The 18,598-nt window shown below is 28.2% G+C and overlaps 1 protein-coding gene across 1 annotated transcript in view; it reads right to left on the bottom strand.

Moving 5' to 3' along the window:
* LOC113383224 overlaps positions 1-8,925 on the bottom strand; it is a 47,250-nt gene extending 38,325 nt beyond the window's left edge. The window contains exons 1-4 of the mRNA XM_026621477.1: positions 8,829-8,925; positions 8,435-8,569; positions 7,601-7,847; positions 6,591-6,680 (exon numbers count right to left, since the gene is read on the bottom strand). Of these exons, the coding sequence (XP_026477262.1) occupies positions 6,626-6,680; positions 7,601-7,847; positions 8,435-8,486 (354 nt within the window). The 5' untranslated portion in view covers positions 8,487-8,569; positions 8,829-8,925 and the 3' untranslated portion in view covers positions 6,591-6,625. The remainder of the gene's footprint in view (positions 1-6,590; positions 6,681-7,600; positions 7,848-8,434; positions 8,570-8,828) is intronic.
* Between the last annotated feature and the right edge of the window lie 9,673 nt (positions 8,926-18,598).

Here is an 18,598-nt window from a genome sequence, read left to right on the forward strand (position 1 = left end):
AAATCTTCAAAGACTTCGAAATCTTCAAAGACTTCGAAATCTTCAAAGACTTCGAAATCTTCAAAGACTTCGAAATCTTCAAAGACTTCAAAGTCTTCAAAGGATCATTTCTGGAGCAAAGTCTTATCATCGGCATCAAAGTCTGGGGGACCATCCAAAGTGTCAAAGTCTGAAACAAAAAAACAAACATAAGTATCATAAACATAAGTATCATAAAAATAAAATTAAAGTCTTAATTTTTGGAACTTACAATGATCAGAGCGATTGAAGTCTACAAAGTCTTCAAAGTCTTCAAAGTCTTCAAAGTCTTCAAAGTCTTCAAAGTCTTCAAAGACTTCAAAGTCTTCAAAGTCTTCAAAGTCTTCAAAGACTTCAAAGACTTCAAAGACTTCAAAGTCTTCAAAGTCTTCAAAGTCTTCAAAGTCTTCAAAGACTTCAAAGACTTCAAAGACTTCAAAGACTTCAAAGTCTTCAAAGTCTTCAAAGTCTTCAAAGACTTCAAAGACTTCAAAGACTTCAAAGTCTTCAAAGACTTCAAAGACTTCAAAGACTTCAAAGACTTCAAAGACTTCAAAGACTTCAAAGACTTCAAAGACTTCAAAGTCTTCAAAGACTTCAAAGACTTCAAAGTCTTCAAACTTCAAAGACTTCAAAGACTTCAAAGACTTCAAAGTCTTCAAAGACTTCAAAGACTTCAAAGTTCAAAGACTTCAAAGTCTTCAAAGTCTTCAAAGTCTTCAAAGTCTTCAAAGACTTCAAAGACTTCAAAGACTTCAAAGTCTGGGGGACCATCCAAAGTGTCAAAGTCTGAAACAAAAAAACAAACATAAGTATCGAAATCAATTGCATGAAACATAAAATTAAAGTCTTAATTTTTGGAACTTACAATTTCCAACACAGACTTTGTTGCCGATGATGTCCTTCCAAAGATTTTCCAGACTTGCCAAATCAAGCTTAGCTGACTACTTGCTGCACTCGAAATTCTAAGTTCCAAAAATGAAGACTTACAATTTCGAACGCAGCAAATAGTCAGCGAATCTTGATTTGGCCAAGTCTTGAAAATTCTTTGCAAAATTTCTGAAAGAACATTATCGGCAGCAAAATTCCAAAGTCTGGAAGAACATTGAATGATACTTATCTTTATTTTTTCTTCCAGACTGAAATTTTGCTGCCGATAATGTTCTTCCACAAATGCAAGATTTTCAAGACTTGGCCAAATCAAGATTCGCTGACTATTTGCTGCGTTCGAAATTGTAAGTCTTCATTTTTGGAACTTACAATTTCGAGTGCAGCAAGTAGTCAGCTAAGCTTGATTTGGCAAATCTGGATCATTCGTGGAAGACATCATCAGCATCAAAGTCTGGGACACCACCCGAGGTGTCAAAGTCTGGAAGACCAACCAAAGTGCCAAAGTCTGGAAAAAAAAGCAAAGTATTAAAATCAATTGCATGGAAAATAAAATTAAAGTCTCAATTTTAGAAACTTACGTTTAAGCGGAAAATAGTCAGCAAAGCTTGATTTGGCAAATCTTGCATTTGTGCTAGATCATCGGCATCAAAGTCTTGAAGACCATCCAAAGTGACAAAGTCTGGAAGAAAAAACAAAGTATCGAAATCATTTACATAAGGAATAAAATTAAAGTCTCAATTTTAGAAACTTACATTTAATCAGGCCGATTGAAGCGAGTGGAACACATCATCGACATCAAAGTCCAGAATGGCAAAGTCTGGAAAAAAAAATCATAAGTATCAAAATCTATTGATTGCATGAAAAATAAAATCAAAGTGTGATTTTCACAAACTTACAATTATCAAGTCGATTGAAGCGAATGCAATCTGCAAAGTCTTGGAAATATTCATCATTTAAAGTCGTATCATCGGCAGCAAAGTCTCAAAGACCATCCAAAGTGTCAAAGTGTGGAAGAAAAAACAAAGTATCAAAATCAATTGCATGGAAAATTAAATTAAAGTCTCAATTTTAGAAACTTCAATTTTATTCTCCATGAAATTGATTTCGATACTTTGTTTTTTCTTACAGACTTTGATACTTTGGATGGTCTCTAAGACTTTGCTGCCGATGATAAGACTTTGCTCCAGAAATGATGAAGATTTTCAAGACTTTGCAGATTGATTGCATTCGCTCCAATCGACCTGATAATTGTAAGTTTCTGAAAATCAGACTTTGATTTTATTTTTCATACAATCAATAGATTTTGAAACTTATGATTTTTTTTTTCCAGACTTTCATGCCATTCTGGACTTTGATGTCGATGATGTCTTCCACTCGCTTCAATCGGCCTGATTAAATGTAAGTTTATAAAATTCAGACTTTAATTTTTTTTCCTCCTTATGTAAATGATTTTGATACTTTGTTTTTTCTTCCAGACTTTGACACTTTGGCTGCCGATAATGTTCTTCTTCCACAAATGCAATCCAGACTTATCAAATCTTGCTTTGCTGACTATTTGCTGCGTTCGAAATTGTAAGTCTCAAATTTAGGAACTTACAATTTCGAACGCAGCAAATAGTCAGCGAAGCTTGATTTGATAAGTCTGGATTGCATTTGTGGAAGAAGAACATTATCGGCAGCAAAATTTCAAAGTCTGGAAGAAAAAACAAAGTATCAAAATCAATTGCATGGAAAATTAAATTAAAGTCTTACATTTAGGAACTTTAATTTTATTCTCCATGAAATCGATTTCGATACTTATCTTTGTTTTTTCTTCCACACTTTGAAATTTTGCTGACGATAATGTTCTTCTTCCACAAATGCAATCCAGACTTATCAAATCTTGCTTTGCTGCCTATTTGCTGCGTTCGAAATTGTAAGTCTCAAATTTAGGAACTTACAATATCGAACACAGCAAATAGTCAGCAAAGCTCGATTTGCCAAGTCTTGAAAATCTTGCATTTGTGAAAGAACATCATCGGCAGCAAAGTCTGGAAGGCGATGCAAGTATCCAAGTCTTCAATCCATCAATCTGTAAAGAAAAACAAAAACATAAGTATCAAAATCATTTGCATGAGAAATAAAATTAAAGTCTCAATTTTAAACACTTACATTTAATCGGGTCGGTTGGAAAAAACGCAGCAATCAGTCAGCAAAGCTTGAATTGGCAAATCTGGATCATTTTGTGGAAGACATCATCGGCATCAAAGTCTGCAGGAACATCTGTGAACAAAGACAAAAACAAACAAACAAACAAACAAACAAACATGAAAGTCTTTTTTTTTTTTTTTTAACATTTTTATTTCATCAATTAGTCTACAAAGTCTTGAAAAGTCTTCATCATTTGTGGAAGGCCATCATCGGCATCAAAGTCTGGAAGAACATCGAAAGTGAAAAAACTAGTCAGCGAAGCTTGATTTGCCAAGTCTTGAAATTTTTGAACATCATCGGCATCAAAGTCTGGAAGACCATCCAAAGTGTCCAAGTCTGGAAGAAAAAACAAACATAAGTATCAGAAACAATAAAATTAAAGTCTTATTTCTAAAAACTTGAAATACCAAGTGTATTTCATCACAAAGTCTTTGTTAATTCATTAACATCGACTTTGCATCGAAATACAAAGTGTATTTCAACACAAAGTCTTTGTTAATTCATTAACATCGACTTTGCATTGAAATACAAAGTGTATTTCAACACAAAGTCTTTGTTAATTCATTAACATCGACTTTGCATCGAAATACAAAGTGTATTTCAACACAAAGTCCTTGTTCATTAATCAACATGATTAATTAACAAACACTTTGCATTGAAATACCAAGTGTATTTCATCGCAAAGTCTTTGTTGATTAATCAAGTTAATTAATCAACATGGACTTTTTAATACTTTAAAATATTAATAAAACACTTACTTTGCGGAGATGCTCGCAGCCACTTTCCCCTCTTTGTTCGCACAATTCTTCAATGCCATCAAAGTATGACCAATGCATGCAGCTACTGAAAATAAAAACAATTTATTAGTTAAATACAATCAAATATTTTTCTACTAGTAACTACAATCAAATAACAAATTTGTAAAGTTCATTCGAAAGCTATTCATTTTATTGAAATCATTCATTAAGTTCAATTATTTATTCAGAACAAAGTTTATTCACTTTAAAACTAAACTTTATTTTAAACAATATATTACCTAAATATTTTTAAAGTCAAAACAAATTGTTTCATTAATTCGAAAAGTCTTGAACAAACAAAGTTTATTCACTTTAAAACTAAAGTTTATTTTATACAAGTCAAATATTTTATACAATCAGTTTATTTTATACAATAAGTTTATTCTATACAATATTATCAAGTTAATTCGAAAAGTCTTAATGAATGATTACAATCAAATTAAGTTATTTCAATTATTTATTTCAAACAAAGTTTATTTACTTTAGAACAAAACTTTATTTTATACAAGTCTATTCATTAATAAGTACTAATAAAATATAAATACTTACATTTAATAATCGCTGCAAACAATCCACAATTTCTTCAAACACCATCCAAGTGACAGTGGCTCGGGGTGGATCGTCATCATTCTTAAGCACCATCATCAGTAATAGCATTCTTGGGCAATGGCAAGTTGGGATAGTACTCATCAAAGACACTGAAAATAAAAAATACATTTATTACTTAAACAGTCTTCATTTATTTCATTATTTTTTTTTTTAAGTTAAATACATTTTAGTAAACAAATTAACAAGTCTTGATCTATAATTTTTTTTTAGTTTATTAAAAACTAAAGATATTTAATTGACACCAGCTATTACAATTCATTAGTTAAGTATTCTTTAAGTAAAAAAAAAATTCCTAAGTTGATTCGAAAAGTCTTCATTAATGAATGATTACAATCAAACTACAATCAAATAACAAATTTATAAAGTTAATTCGAAAGCTATTAATTAAATTGGAATCATTAATCATTAAGTTCAATTATTTATTTGAAACAAAGTTTATTCACTTTAAAACTAAAGTCTATTTTATACAAGTCAAATATTTTATACAATCAGTTTATTTTATACAACATTGTCAAGTTAATTCGAAAAGTCTTAATTAATTATTACAATCAAATTAAGTTATTTGAATTATTTATTAATTATTAAATTAAATTAATTATTTATTTCAAACAAAGTTTATTCACTTTAACACAAAAGTTTATTTTATACAAGTCTATTTATTAATAAGTACTAATAAAAATATAAATACTTACATTTCTTCAAACGCCATCCAAGTGACAGTGGCTCGGGGTGGACCGTCATCATTCTTAAGCACCATCATCAGTAATAGCATTCTTGGGCAGTGGCAAGTGGGTAGTACTCATCAGAAACACTGAAAATGAAAAAAATACATTTATTAGTTAAACAGCCTCAATCGATTTCATTGAATTTTTAAGTTAACTACAATTTTGAATTTTCATATAAGAAATTATCAAGTCGTATAATTATATTTTTTTATTCCAATAAAAAAAAGGATGTTTAATTTACATCGACTATTACAACTATAACATTCAAAACAAAGTCTATTAAATTAAAACAAGTCATTATGATCAAAACATTTTATTCAAACAATCTTTTCTTTCAAAATTAAATACATTAATAAAGTCTTAAGTGTAAATAAAATCGTTAAGTCATTAACTATAAATTTATAATGCAGTATATTTATATTTTTTTTTTATTTCAATTAATAACAAAAGATATTTAATTAAAAATAATCTATTATAAACTACAACTATTAAATTCTAAACAAAGTCTATTAAATTCAAACAAGTCATTTTAAATCATTTTAAGGGGGTATTCTAGTGTATTTTTGGAGATATAGGCATTTTACTGACTCGGTCTCTATACTGGTTTGACTTCACACAAAACTTTAATATTTTTTCAGATAGTCTTCTAAGACTAACTATCTATAAGTTTCTCAGAACTTACTTTTTTAATACTCTTGTCACGATTTCTGAAGTTCTACTCGACCAATTTATTTGAAATTTTCAGATAGTCTTCTTTATAGATCTATCTATAGTCTGAGCTAGAATCATCCCGAAATTCCTATTTTTACTATTTTTAAAACATTCGAGAAACTCAAAAAAACAACTTTTTTTTCAAACAGTCGCCAATTTGTGAAAACATATTTTTTTTTTACTTATTGTTAGTTCAACCAATTGCGACATCATTGTAAATTAATAATCTTTTCATTCTTTACATTTTCGATGGCTAGGAAGGCTGAAATCATGTCAAGACTGACATGCCAATTTTTTGAGACCATACACTTCATCAGTTGCCAGTTTTTACAATTTTAATAAACAAGACGTAAATTCAATTAAACAATTTCTTTATTTCAAATTCAAAGTGTATTAAATTTTAAACATAATATATATTCATTGTCGATACTTTTTCATTTTTTTATTTTTGTTTTCTAGCTTAATAATATTAATAAACAAATGATAAAAAAAAAATGGATAGTGAAAACATTGCTTTCTTTTACGACAATTTAAAAATGACCTAAAATTCATCACTCTACACTAAAGTACCCCCTTAAAACAAAGGTTTTTTTACTAAAAAATTTATTTATTGACAAACCAAAGTTTAAAGTATAAATAAAACACTTACTTTTTATCGTTGCTCGCAATACATGATTGCCATTCTTAGGGAGCATCAGTTGTGGCATTCATGGACAGTAGGTAGTAATCATTGCAAGCACTGAAAATAAAAAACGTTTATTAGTTAAACAGTCTCACTTTATTTCATGTATTTTCTAAGAAAATTCATTTAAAATTTTTCAAATAACAAATTATTAACTCTGTTAGAAATCAACAAATATAATTCAAATCTTTTATTCCATTAACAACAAACAATATTTAATTAAACTACAAATATTACATTCAAAACTAAATTTATTTAATTAATACAAGTCATTTAATTTTCAATCAAAACATTTTATTAGCAAAATCTTTTGTCAGAAATGAATTCAACAAAAGCAAAGTATTTTAAACTAAAGACAAATTTCAGTAAATTAAAAATAAAGTATATTCAATTATACTTAATAATAAACAAAGCTCTTTTAATTAAGTAACTAATTTTATTGAATAATAAACCAAGTTTAAAGTGTCAATGAAATGCTTTTATTATAAATTAATAACAACATTAGTACAATTTCATACAAAAAATTTCATTGTACGCTATCACTATTGCAAATGGCAATTTTTAAATATTTACATAATAAATTAAATATATTTCAATTGTTTTTTAATCGGATATTATCTGGAGTTGTACATTGTGTTTAATAATAAATTAAAAATAAGTAATTTTGTTGAATAATAAACCAAGTTTAAAGTGATAATGAAATGAATTCATTATTTTGTTGCTTTTATTATAAATCAAACGACATTAGTACAATTTCATAAAATATTTCATTGTACACTATCACTATTGCAAATGGCAATTTCAAATGTTTTTTTAATCGGATATTATCTGTAAATTTTAAGCAAAATTTATTACATTCAGTGAACAAAATGCATTCAATTAAAAATTATTTATATTTCATAATGAACCATATTCATATTTGACAAAAAAAACTTGATTTCGAATTCAAAGTGTAAAGTAGAGAAAAAAACACTTACATTTTCAGTTGTTCTTGCACCATTCGCTCAACGGCAACGTCAATTATTGGGCTCCAAAAAGCATCTTCATCCCTTATATTCTTTTGTTGGTCTTGCTCAACAATGATTCTTTGCCCGTTTGCAAAATCCTCAGGCACACGACGGCATTTTTGTCTTTTGATTGCCATTATTAGCATCAATCCCTCACAATGACTCGATGGAGAAGGCACATCGACTCTGCTTTTTGGGCTATCAGAATGCATCTCATCTGCAAGAAAAAAAAAGAACATGTTAATTTGGAAATTTATTCAAATTAAACACTACAGTCTAATAATTTGATATCAAGTATTTATCATCATTTGTATTAAAAATTAAACATTACACTAGACTGAAAGAGATTTTCTCACAATGTGGCAGGAGGTTAAATTACCACATTTAACACAAAACTTGGAAATTTTACTAATTCACTAATTCCTTTCAACAGTTGATAATATTAATATGTGAAAAAAAACAACAAAGTTTGTTTTATGTATTTATTATATATTTGTCTCATTTATAAACAGCAAAATAAAAATACACCATTTCATTGAGCATTGAAGAAGTCACATTACAAAGCTACATGTACGACGCTAACGCCATCCGCATTTCAATGGATATTTTTCTTTTTAGCTAATATTTCAACCACATTTTTCAAATAATTTATTATGATATTTCAACTTTGAACAATTAAAGGACAATCATTTTATCTAATTAAACAATTAGGCTTTTCTCCTTCCAAAATTATAAACTCACAAAACTTTATAACAAAAAATTACTTATTTATAAGTGTCGAAAATTATATTTTATAACAATTACCTTTTACAGGCGCTAGGGAAGCTTCAAGGCCTGCACCGAGTCCAGAAGGCATTGCCCAAGTTGAGATGTTCCATTAACAGGGAATCATGAATCCGACTGTAGCTCACATTGCAATTGCATCGACATCATCCTCGTCTGAAATATTAAATAAATTGAATTAAATTACATGTCAATTTTTTTAAATATTACTTTTTTATTTAAAATAACTAAATCATTCAATATTTCATATTGATCAAACATTAGAAACTTGAATATAATGAATTATTTGACTGTAAGAAACAATGATCTCTTTCAATTAATTTCTTATGTTTGTTTCAATTAATTTGTTAATCGAATCTTTGTTATTTAAAGAGTAGAGTACATAAATCATTTTAAATATTCGAACTAAACCTACCTAATTCAATAAAAGCTGCAGCCTCTTTGGCTCAATTCTTTGGCATTGCTCTAGGATTTGTAGAGCATCATCCTTGTCATTTTCTTCAACAATGCACATATCCCCAATATGCATGTCGGCAAGTCCATATTGTTTGATTCACTGTAGAATTTCTAGAGTATCATCCTTGTAATTTCCTTCAAGACTGCACATGTTCCACAATATGTATGTCGGCAAGTCCATATTGCCATATTGTTGAGCCCGGTAGCGCCGGCACTTGTGATTTTCCAAGTTAATTGGATTTTTGTTATAAATCCATTTGATACAATCAGCATCTCAATGTAAACGACGAATTCTTCAAATCGTGATCTTGCTACTAGTATGTCCAATAAATCTTCCTAGTCATTGGCAGAAAAATCAACTGTAAGACATGTGCGTAAAAGTCATCTATATAAAATATCAGCCCATTGCAATTTCCTTCTGGAATCTAAAAAATAAAAACTGTTAAATTAATATGCACCTAAAATTCAACAACATTCACTTTTCAACTTATTCAGTTTTTACGAGATAATGTTTGCCAATCACATTAGCAAACTTTTAAGTTAGTGATTTGAAATAATCAATGTGCATTCACATGTGGGCATTATTTAATTTAATTGTTAAATATGTAAAACGTAGAACAAATTATATAAAAATTGCTAGCAATTATTAAAAATTGCAAAATCATATAATATTGATGGTCTATTTTTTCTATCGATTATTTTGGCTTTTTTTTTAATTGAAACTTTGTCATTTAAAATTCAAATATGATTCAACAGTAGACTGAGTTTGCATTCGCACTTAATAATTCTACTCAACTTGTATGATTTCATCAAATTTGTATGTATAAGCAACGTGCACATCATTCAGTGTAGACTTGCAATTGTTTGTTTTTCATTCACATTAATTAGATTAAATATCAATTTAGTCTATATAAATATGGCTCTTCATTAAAGTATTTTAAACATTTTAATACAAACACAACTATGTGTTGTGATAGTAGAAAATGTTGTACATTATTTAATTTTGTACAGATTTCCCAAAATATATCTTATTGAAATAATTGACATCATTTATATTAATGCAATAAGCTCATATGTAAAAATTATGTTTTAGTTCATTTAATATTGATTCTGAAGTAAATCGAGTTGCTGTTTACGACTGTTTAAAAATAATTGTGTGATATATATATTCATATATTCGTATATTCACTTTTATTTAAAAAATTATGTGACAAATTTACCAAGTATGTAATGAATTTTAATAGATAAAGAAACATTATTATCATTATTGAATGTTAAATTATATTAAAAACTTTACAAATCAATCTTGATTCGTCATTTCAAATATGCAAGACAAACGAATATGAAATTATGAAATCGCAAATTGTATTCATTTGATTCTTCAATATTTAAAATAATATAAACTTTACTCTATTGTGCACATAAAGAATTCATTATGTATTTGTAATTTCATTAAACAGTTACACCTTGCACAGGTTTTATCTTACGACAAGCACAAAAGCTCATCCATATGTATTATTGATTTATGAATTTTTAACAAAATAAATCATCATACTGATAAAAATAATTCAATTCCTTTAAGTTGCGTCATAACTTTTTATAATTTTCGCATTTGATCAAAATTATTAGACTGTACACAGTCTCTATATTGGGAACAAACAGATTTGCTCTGGAAATAAATAAATTGATTTTTCTAAGGATTCAAATTTGTCATGGGATTCCAAATGTTCTAACTTTCCTCGAGGTCTGAAACTACACTTTGTGTTTGCATTGAATTGCTTTTCTAACATGATGTACTATAAAATCTAATCACATCATTCGGAATACTGCCAAAAGTTTCTTCTTTGTCCATATTCTCAAATACTTTTAAATTTCACAATGAAAAATTTAGTTATACATATGAATAAAATCAAAGCTAATGAAAAAAAAATTATACGAAACAATTCTTATATACATACTTGTATAGATAATTTCATCCTCCTTTTGAATATTTTGAGTCATTTACTAATATTAGCATAAAATTAATGAAATATGGTATTCAGTTGTAGATCTTGACATTTGAAGCACCTCTTTATTGATAAGAACATTAGAAATTTTGATTCAAACGAAGACCCTTGTAATATTTATAGTATATTTGCCTTATATATTGTGTTGTTGCATTGTCGAATTATCCACAGCAGATATATAATGGGCAGATGACTCGTGTACCTAGTACCTCTTCATTGATAAGAACTTTAGATATTTTGATTTAAACGAAGATTCTTGTAATATTTGTAGTATATTTGCCTTATATATTGTATTGTTACATTGTTGAATCCTCCAGAGCAGATATATAATGAACAGATGACTTGTTTTGCTTGTATATATTACAGCTTGTAGATATAAAAGTACCAAGTAAGTTATCTTCAATATATGTTTGTGACCACCACACTTCTGAGTAAAATGTTGATAGCCAAATATATTTCAATGAAGATATCTTTCAAATACAATGTCTACATATTGTTTGTAGAATGCCATATCAAAGTCATCAACTGCGTCGAATGATCTTCATTAAATTTCAAGCCTCTTGAGAATAATTCATGCATTTGTTCTACAAATTATGCAAAGTTTGTGTGCTCTCTTGTTGACAACGAAGATTATTTGGATCCATCAACTGATAATTGGATGTGATAATACAATATTTGCACCATACTGTAGTAGGTAATACTTTTGTATCTTGCTGACAACGAAGATAATTTGGATCCATCAACTGATAATTGGATGTGATAATACAATACTTGCACCATACTACAGTAGCAAATACTTTTGTAACTTGCTGACAACGAAGATGATTTGGATCCATCAACTGATAATTGGATGTGATAATACAATATTTGCACCATACTGTAGTAGGTAATACTTTTGTATCTTGCTGACAATGAAGATCATTTCAATCCATCACTTGCTAATTGGATGTTTTCATGACTACTGTTGGAACTTCTTGACGATGAAGATAATTTGAAGCCATCAATTGCCAATTAGATGTGATAATACAATACTTGCATCATACTACAGTAGCGAATACTTTTGTAACATCTTGATATCAAAGATCATTTCAGTCCATCACTTGCTAATTGGATGTTTTAGTGACTACTTTTGAAACTTCTTGACGATGAAGATAATTTGAAGCCATCAATTGCCAATTAGGTGTGAGAATACAATACTTGCATCATATTACAGTAGCAAATACTTTTGTAACTTGCTGACAACGAAGATGATTTGGATCTATCAATTGAATGTGATAATACAATATAGGCACCATACTACAGTAGCAAATACTTTTGTAACATCTTGACAACAAAGATCATTTCAGTCCATTAATTGCTAATTGGATGTTTTAGTGACTACTTTTGAAACTTGTTGACAATGAAGATAATTTGGAGCCATCAAACTGCCAATTCGATGTGATAACACAATATATGCAGCATACTATAAGTACAATATTTTCTCTTTACTAATGTTTCTTCTCACACAAACTTGATCTTTAATCATGTTTTGTGCTTTATCACTATTTCTGTTTCTTGAACAGAATGCCTTCATACAAGAAGATACAACAGAATACAATATTTCGTTCCTTTGCTTTTTTCAAATTATTGTGTTTCCGCAAATACAAAAATATAAATCGTTCCGTACTAATATTTTTTCCATATTGCTTTATGTCAGTTTAAATGAACAAGTGAAATAATGACACATTAAGGTGCTTCCTTCGGCACCTAACGAAGAAACATAGTGTGGACGTGCACAACGAACACGCCGAGCAAATACAACCAACAAACATATGTTCGTGTGAGCAATGTTCCGCAACTTGTCGGTAAATAAAACAAAAATTGTTCGTTCATGTAGGCAAACATTTTTCTTTTTCGATGTTAATATGTGCAGTTTTGCATTAATTTATGTTGTGATTATTTTGTGATATTGCTTTCTCGCCACTTTAAATAATAAAACTGACGTTTCTCGGAACATGCTCGAACAAAAAAGATTCAAGTCCTCGCTGCTTTGAGGCGTTTGTTCAAGTTTGTTTATTTGGAATGATTTGCTTTCGTTCGTGTTCGTGTTCGTCCTTTGCATTTTATTGTCCGGTATGGTTCGTCAGGTTGTTTGTTCGAGTTTGTTCGTTAGGTGTCGACCACCTACTTTAATGTATCGTTATTTTTCTGATATGCGTTTTGAGGTGCCGAACAAAACTAAACTGCTGGCAATATATGGTTTTAGACTTTGCATACCCGAGATTAGATCTATTCATAGATGAGCAAGTATAAAAGTGAATCTATTCATTTAGAATAGATACTGTAAAATTGATCACGATAAATGTTTCAAACCACGAAAAAAAAAAGAGAAAGAAATTAATATTGCAACCAAAATCTGGTCACGGTTTCAGAATCCGAAGAGTAAAATCAATATTCACGTTTTCTTATGAAACGTATCTAGTAATATAGTCAAAAATCAACTTATTTATTATAAACTACGACCTAGCGGTCGTTCCTTCCTCATTGAGGAAACAATCATATTCCAAAAGACAATGTATATAATCAATGTTCAAAAATTGCAAAAAGTTATGATGCAGGTTATTACTATATATTCTGAAGCCATTTTTAAAATTTTAAATTCAGTGAAAATTTTCAAATTATAGAAAATAACAAAAACTTTGAAATAATTTCTATTCAAAATCATAAATAATAAGATGAGCATTTGTACTTAATTTTTGTAAATACTATTTCAAAGGCAACATTACTTCAATTCCAGATTTGTTTCACTGATATTGAACATGAAACTTTGATACTACTGAGTAGTAAACATTTTTATTATGACTAACAATTACATAATGAAAGTGCAGCAATTTATTAAAAAAAAGTTAAATATTTAATTTTGTTAACGTTATGCAAAATAAATATCCAATTTCGTCGCAATCATCAATTACGACAAATTGATAAAATATGAAAAAAGCTATAAATTAGAATTTCATACTCGTTCGACTGCATCATATGAAAGCTTCAAATATATTTTATAAACAATTAAAACTTTGTAGAGACAAGATTGATTTTGCAAGATTTTTTTTAATTAAACAAAATGTTGAAAAAATATATTCATTCAATTAATTATGTACGTTTCCACTAAACTAATATTTGTTTTATGTTCAACGTTCGCTTGATAATACAACAAACCCAAATGATTTATTATATAAATTTATTGTAACTCGGTAAACATTTTGTCACATATTGTAAAAATTAGACAAAAAAAGTACAACAAAAATCAATAGCAACTCGATATAGTTTACTAATTTAAAGTATTGACCTGATTAGAAAGCAAATTGCAAATTTGTTTACAAAAAATGTAGAATTATTTCCATCACAAATATATAAATTAAATTTTTCAATTTAAAAATTTATATATTGAAATATAAGTATTTTTTTTTAAAGATTAACATTCAAACGGTTCATTTAATATTTTCGCAATATTTTACTAATTTGTAATATAAAACAACGGAGAAAACTCGATAGCAACTCGATTTACTTCAAAATCAAAATGTAAAATGTAAATTTGATCTAAACTTGCTGATAGGTGCATTAATTTTTCTACCGTGTATCTTGTACAATGTTAAAAATTTTGAAAATTTGTTCAAATTAGCATAATGTACAATTTTTAAACATGAATACGCGCAAACTGCGCAATATAAGTTATTTTTATATAATAACCGGCCTTGCAATTAAAGTTTCAAAATAGCCAAACGACTTTTATACCAAAAATAATATTTGGAATTAAATTGAATTTTTTAAAAAAAAAGCATTTACTTTTAATCCCTTGAAGCATATTAAATATTTGTTATATATATTATAATCTTGAAGAAAGCTAAAGAGATTTCCTTTATTGTGAAAATATGAAAAAATATAATAGCATTAAGAATGCTAATATTTCATATTAAAAAGTAAATGAAGTCATTACCATTAACTTATGAAAATTGCAAGATCATTAAAATTAAAAAAAAAAACTGAATTAAAAAAATGATTAGAATTGCAAAACCACAATTTAAAAAATTATTTAAAATTCATTTTGAAACTTAATTGTTAGAACTTAATTGAAATCAATTAAAAGCCGTTGTACACGTTTAAACATTCGGAAAATCTGTTCAAATTAGCATAATGTACAATTTTTCAACATGAATACGCGCAAACTGCGCAATATAATTTATTTTTATATAATAACCTGCCCTTGCAATAAAAGTTTCAAAATAGCCAAACGACTTTCATACCAAAAATAATATTTGAAATTAAATTGAATTTCAAAAAAAAGTATTTTTTATCCTATGAAGCATATTTAATATTTGATATGTATATAAACTTGAAGAAAGCTAAAGTAATTTTCTATATTATGGAAATATGAAAACATGCCTATATTCATAGCAGCATTAATGTTTATATTGAAACAAATTGCAAATGCTGAACCGACGATTAGATTGGAAAGTAAAAAAGCTCATTGAAATGAATTAAAAATCGTATTGAAACTTATCGTATTAAAATTGCAAGATCATTAAAATTAAAAAAAAAAGATTTTTTTAAAAAAAAAGATAATTGCAAAACCACAATTTAAAAAATTTAAAATCCATTTTGAAACTTAATTGCAGGATCATTGAAAGTTATTAAAATTGTAATATCGAATGATTAAGAGCCATATTCAAACGTGTGAATAATTGCAAAATCTTTGAAAGCAATGAAAAACCATATAAAACTGGAAGATTTTAAACAAAATGAAATAAACATATGAAAAATTATGAAAATTGTATAACCATAAATGAATTTAATTGAAAGCTCTATTGAAAACTATGAAATTTTTCAATTTGTAGAAATTGATTGAAAACGATTGCAAGATCTTAATTAAAATTAAAAATTATTTAAATTATTTCAGGTACATAATAGACATTCGAGTAAATGTCTATTTTTATGGCTATAATTTGTAATCTAATTTGTAATTAGTTATTTTATTTGCTGGAAAAAATAATTGACGAATAAAATGTCAAATATGATATGAATTGTTAAATTATAAAATTTTCATTATTAAGTCATTTCAATTCACGGAATTTTTCATTAGGTTTCAAAGATCTGTGTAATAAATTGCGACATTCCTATTTTGTTGCATATGTTTTGTTTGGGTCGGAATATAAAAATTAATTTGTTAAAATATTCTCAAAAATAACCTGCGCTTTTTCTAATAGGAAAAATTGCATCGACTTTGAAATAACTGAAAATAGTAGTCATTTTATTAAGTAAATTTCATAAAAACTTCACAAATTATATTTTTAAATTTATCAATCAAATCACATCACTATATGACAATACGAAAATCTCAACTACTTTCATAAAAAAAATTGCCGAATAAATTATTTTTTAAGGTGAAATAAAATTTGTGCGTCATGAAGCATTTTCATTGAAGTCAAAATATTCAATATTTTAATTAATGATTGCTCGTAAATAAGTTTAATCAATCATTTTTAACTCTTTGGGGACGGCTTTCCACCTGAGTGGACAACGTATTCTGTGAGGCACAGGTTATTTTATAAACAATGACTCAGTTTGCATCAAAACGTTGTAATAGTGGCGCACGCCTCACCGGGGGGCAATTTGAAAATTTTGGTGATATTAATGTAATGTAGTATAGTATCGGTAAAACATTAAAAAAAAATGTGCTTCTTAGATTTAGAATCTTAATTATCTTAGATAAGAAGGTGTCCCGGTTTGGCCGGGACGGTTATAGTTTTCAACCTTGCTTTTCTGGTGCCGAAGTTATGTTTCGCCGGGTTGACTTGACTTTTTAGAAAGATTAGCTTGAATTTAAATTTCTCATTACTTTATAATAAAATTACAACTACCCATTATAATCTAAAAATTATATATAAAATTACAATACCCATTATAATCTAAAAATAATATATGCAATAAACTTTATATAAAACTAAAAAAAACAATATAAAAGAAATGTTACGGAATGCAACAATTCTTTCGGTTCCAGTAGCCCTTTACTAATTTTTAAACTATTATATTTCAATTAACAAAAATTACCGAAAAGTTAGGTAAATCAAGTTTCTGATTGCTTGGCATAAGTGCTTTAAGGTCATCGGTGACAAGCACTGACTTGAAATATGCACAAGTAAAAGTGATATCTAAAATAAAGGCTTTAAAAGCGCAAAAATGGTATTAAACAAACTAATTATTACTGTATCCTTGAATAGGATAAGGTAATTTCGGCTTTTACTCTTAGATTGCTTCAAATTATTCTTTAGGTTTGTTGAGGTTGAGGTAGTATTTTATAGTGAGAAACTTAGCTGTCGATTAGTAGAAAATACTTTTTTGATTGGTTATTGTAGAGGTTTGTTGAAAGATGGAATATGAAACATAGTCAAATTTTGCATTTTTATTTCTGCAAAGGATAAAATGATCCTCCCAAAGAATAGGTGCTGTTTATGGTGTCGAACCCTTAAAAAGCAACTTTAAATTGGTTTTGAAAATGACATTCAAGTGATTTTCCCCTCAATGCTGCTCTGACAACGTAATTAAAGCAATAATCGATTCGGCTAATAGAAACAATTTGGCTATGTTTAAAAATTATTGGGGATTGGTTGAAACTTTTCTCCACATTCACCAAATATCCCTGACCACAAACCATCTGATTTAAAACCCTTGAATTAAAAAAAAAATATGATGGTGTCAATTGTACCTAATTCAGTTTTAGCTAATAAAAACTAGAAGTTTTATAAACTTGGGATGATGATTCTTGGAAATAACAAAAATGCCCACTTAATTGCCAACGATAACTTGCTAATAAAAACTAGAAGTTTTATAAACTTGGGATGATGATGCTGCTTCTTGAAAATAACAAAAATGCCCACTTAGTTACCAACGATAACTTGCTAATAAAAACGCCCACTTAGTTGCCAACGATAACTTGCTACTAAAAACTAAAAGTTTTATAAACTTGGGATAATGCTTCTTGAAAATAAAAATGCCCACTTAGTTGCCAACGATAACTTGCTAACAAAAATGCCCACTTAGTTGCCAACGATAACTTGCTAATAAAAACTAGAAGTTTTATAGACTTGGGATGATGCTTCTTGAAAATAACAAAAATGCCCACTTAATTGCCAACGATAACTTGCTAACAAAAATGCCCACTTAATTGCCAACCATAACTTGCGAACAAAAATGCCGACTTCATTGCCAACGATAACTTGCTAATAAAAACTAGAAGTTTTATAGACTTGGTATGATGCTTCTTGAAAATAACAAAAATGCCCACTTAGTTGCCAACGATAACTTGCTAACAAAAATACCTACTTAATTGCCAACGATAACTTGCGAACAAAAATGCCGACTTAATTGCCAACGATAACTTGCTAACAAAAATGACGACTTAATTGATAACGATAACTTGCTATAAACTTGGGATGATGCTTCTTGAAAATAACAAAAATGCCCACTTAGTTGCCAACGATAACTTGCTAACAAAAATGCTCACTTAATTGCCAACGATAACTTGCTAACAAAAACTAGAACTTTTATAGACTTGGGATGATGCTTCTTGAAAATAACAAAAATGCCCACTTAGTTGCCAACGATAACTTGCTAACAAAAATGCCTACTTAACTGCCAACGATAACTTGCTAACAAAAATTAGAAGTTTCATAAACTTGGGATGATGCTT

The sequence above is a fragment of the Ctenocephalides felis genome, unplaced genomic scaffold, assembly GCF_003426905.1.
Source record: "Ctenocephalides felis isolate EL2017-DRISC unplaced genomic scaffold, ASM342690v1 CF-g0.4_SCAFFOLD_03570, whole genome shotgun sequence".
Taxonomy (NCBI): Eukaryota; Metazoa; Arthropoda; class Insecta; order Siphonaptera; family Pulicidae; genus Ctenocephalides; species Ctenocephalides felis.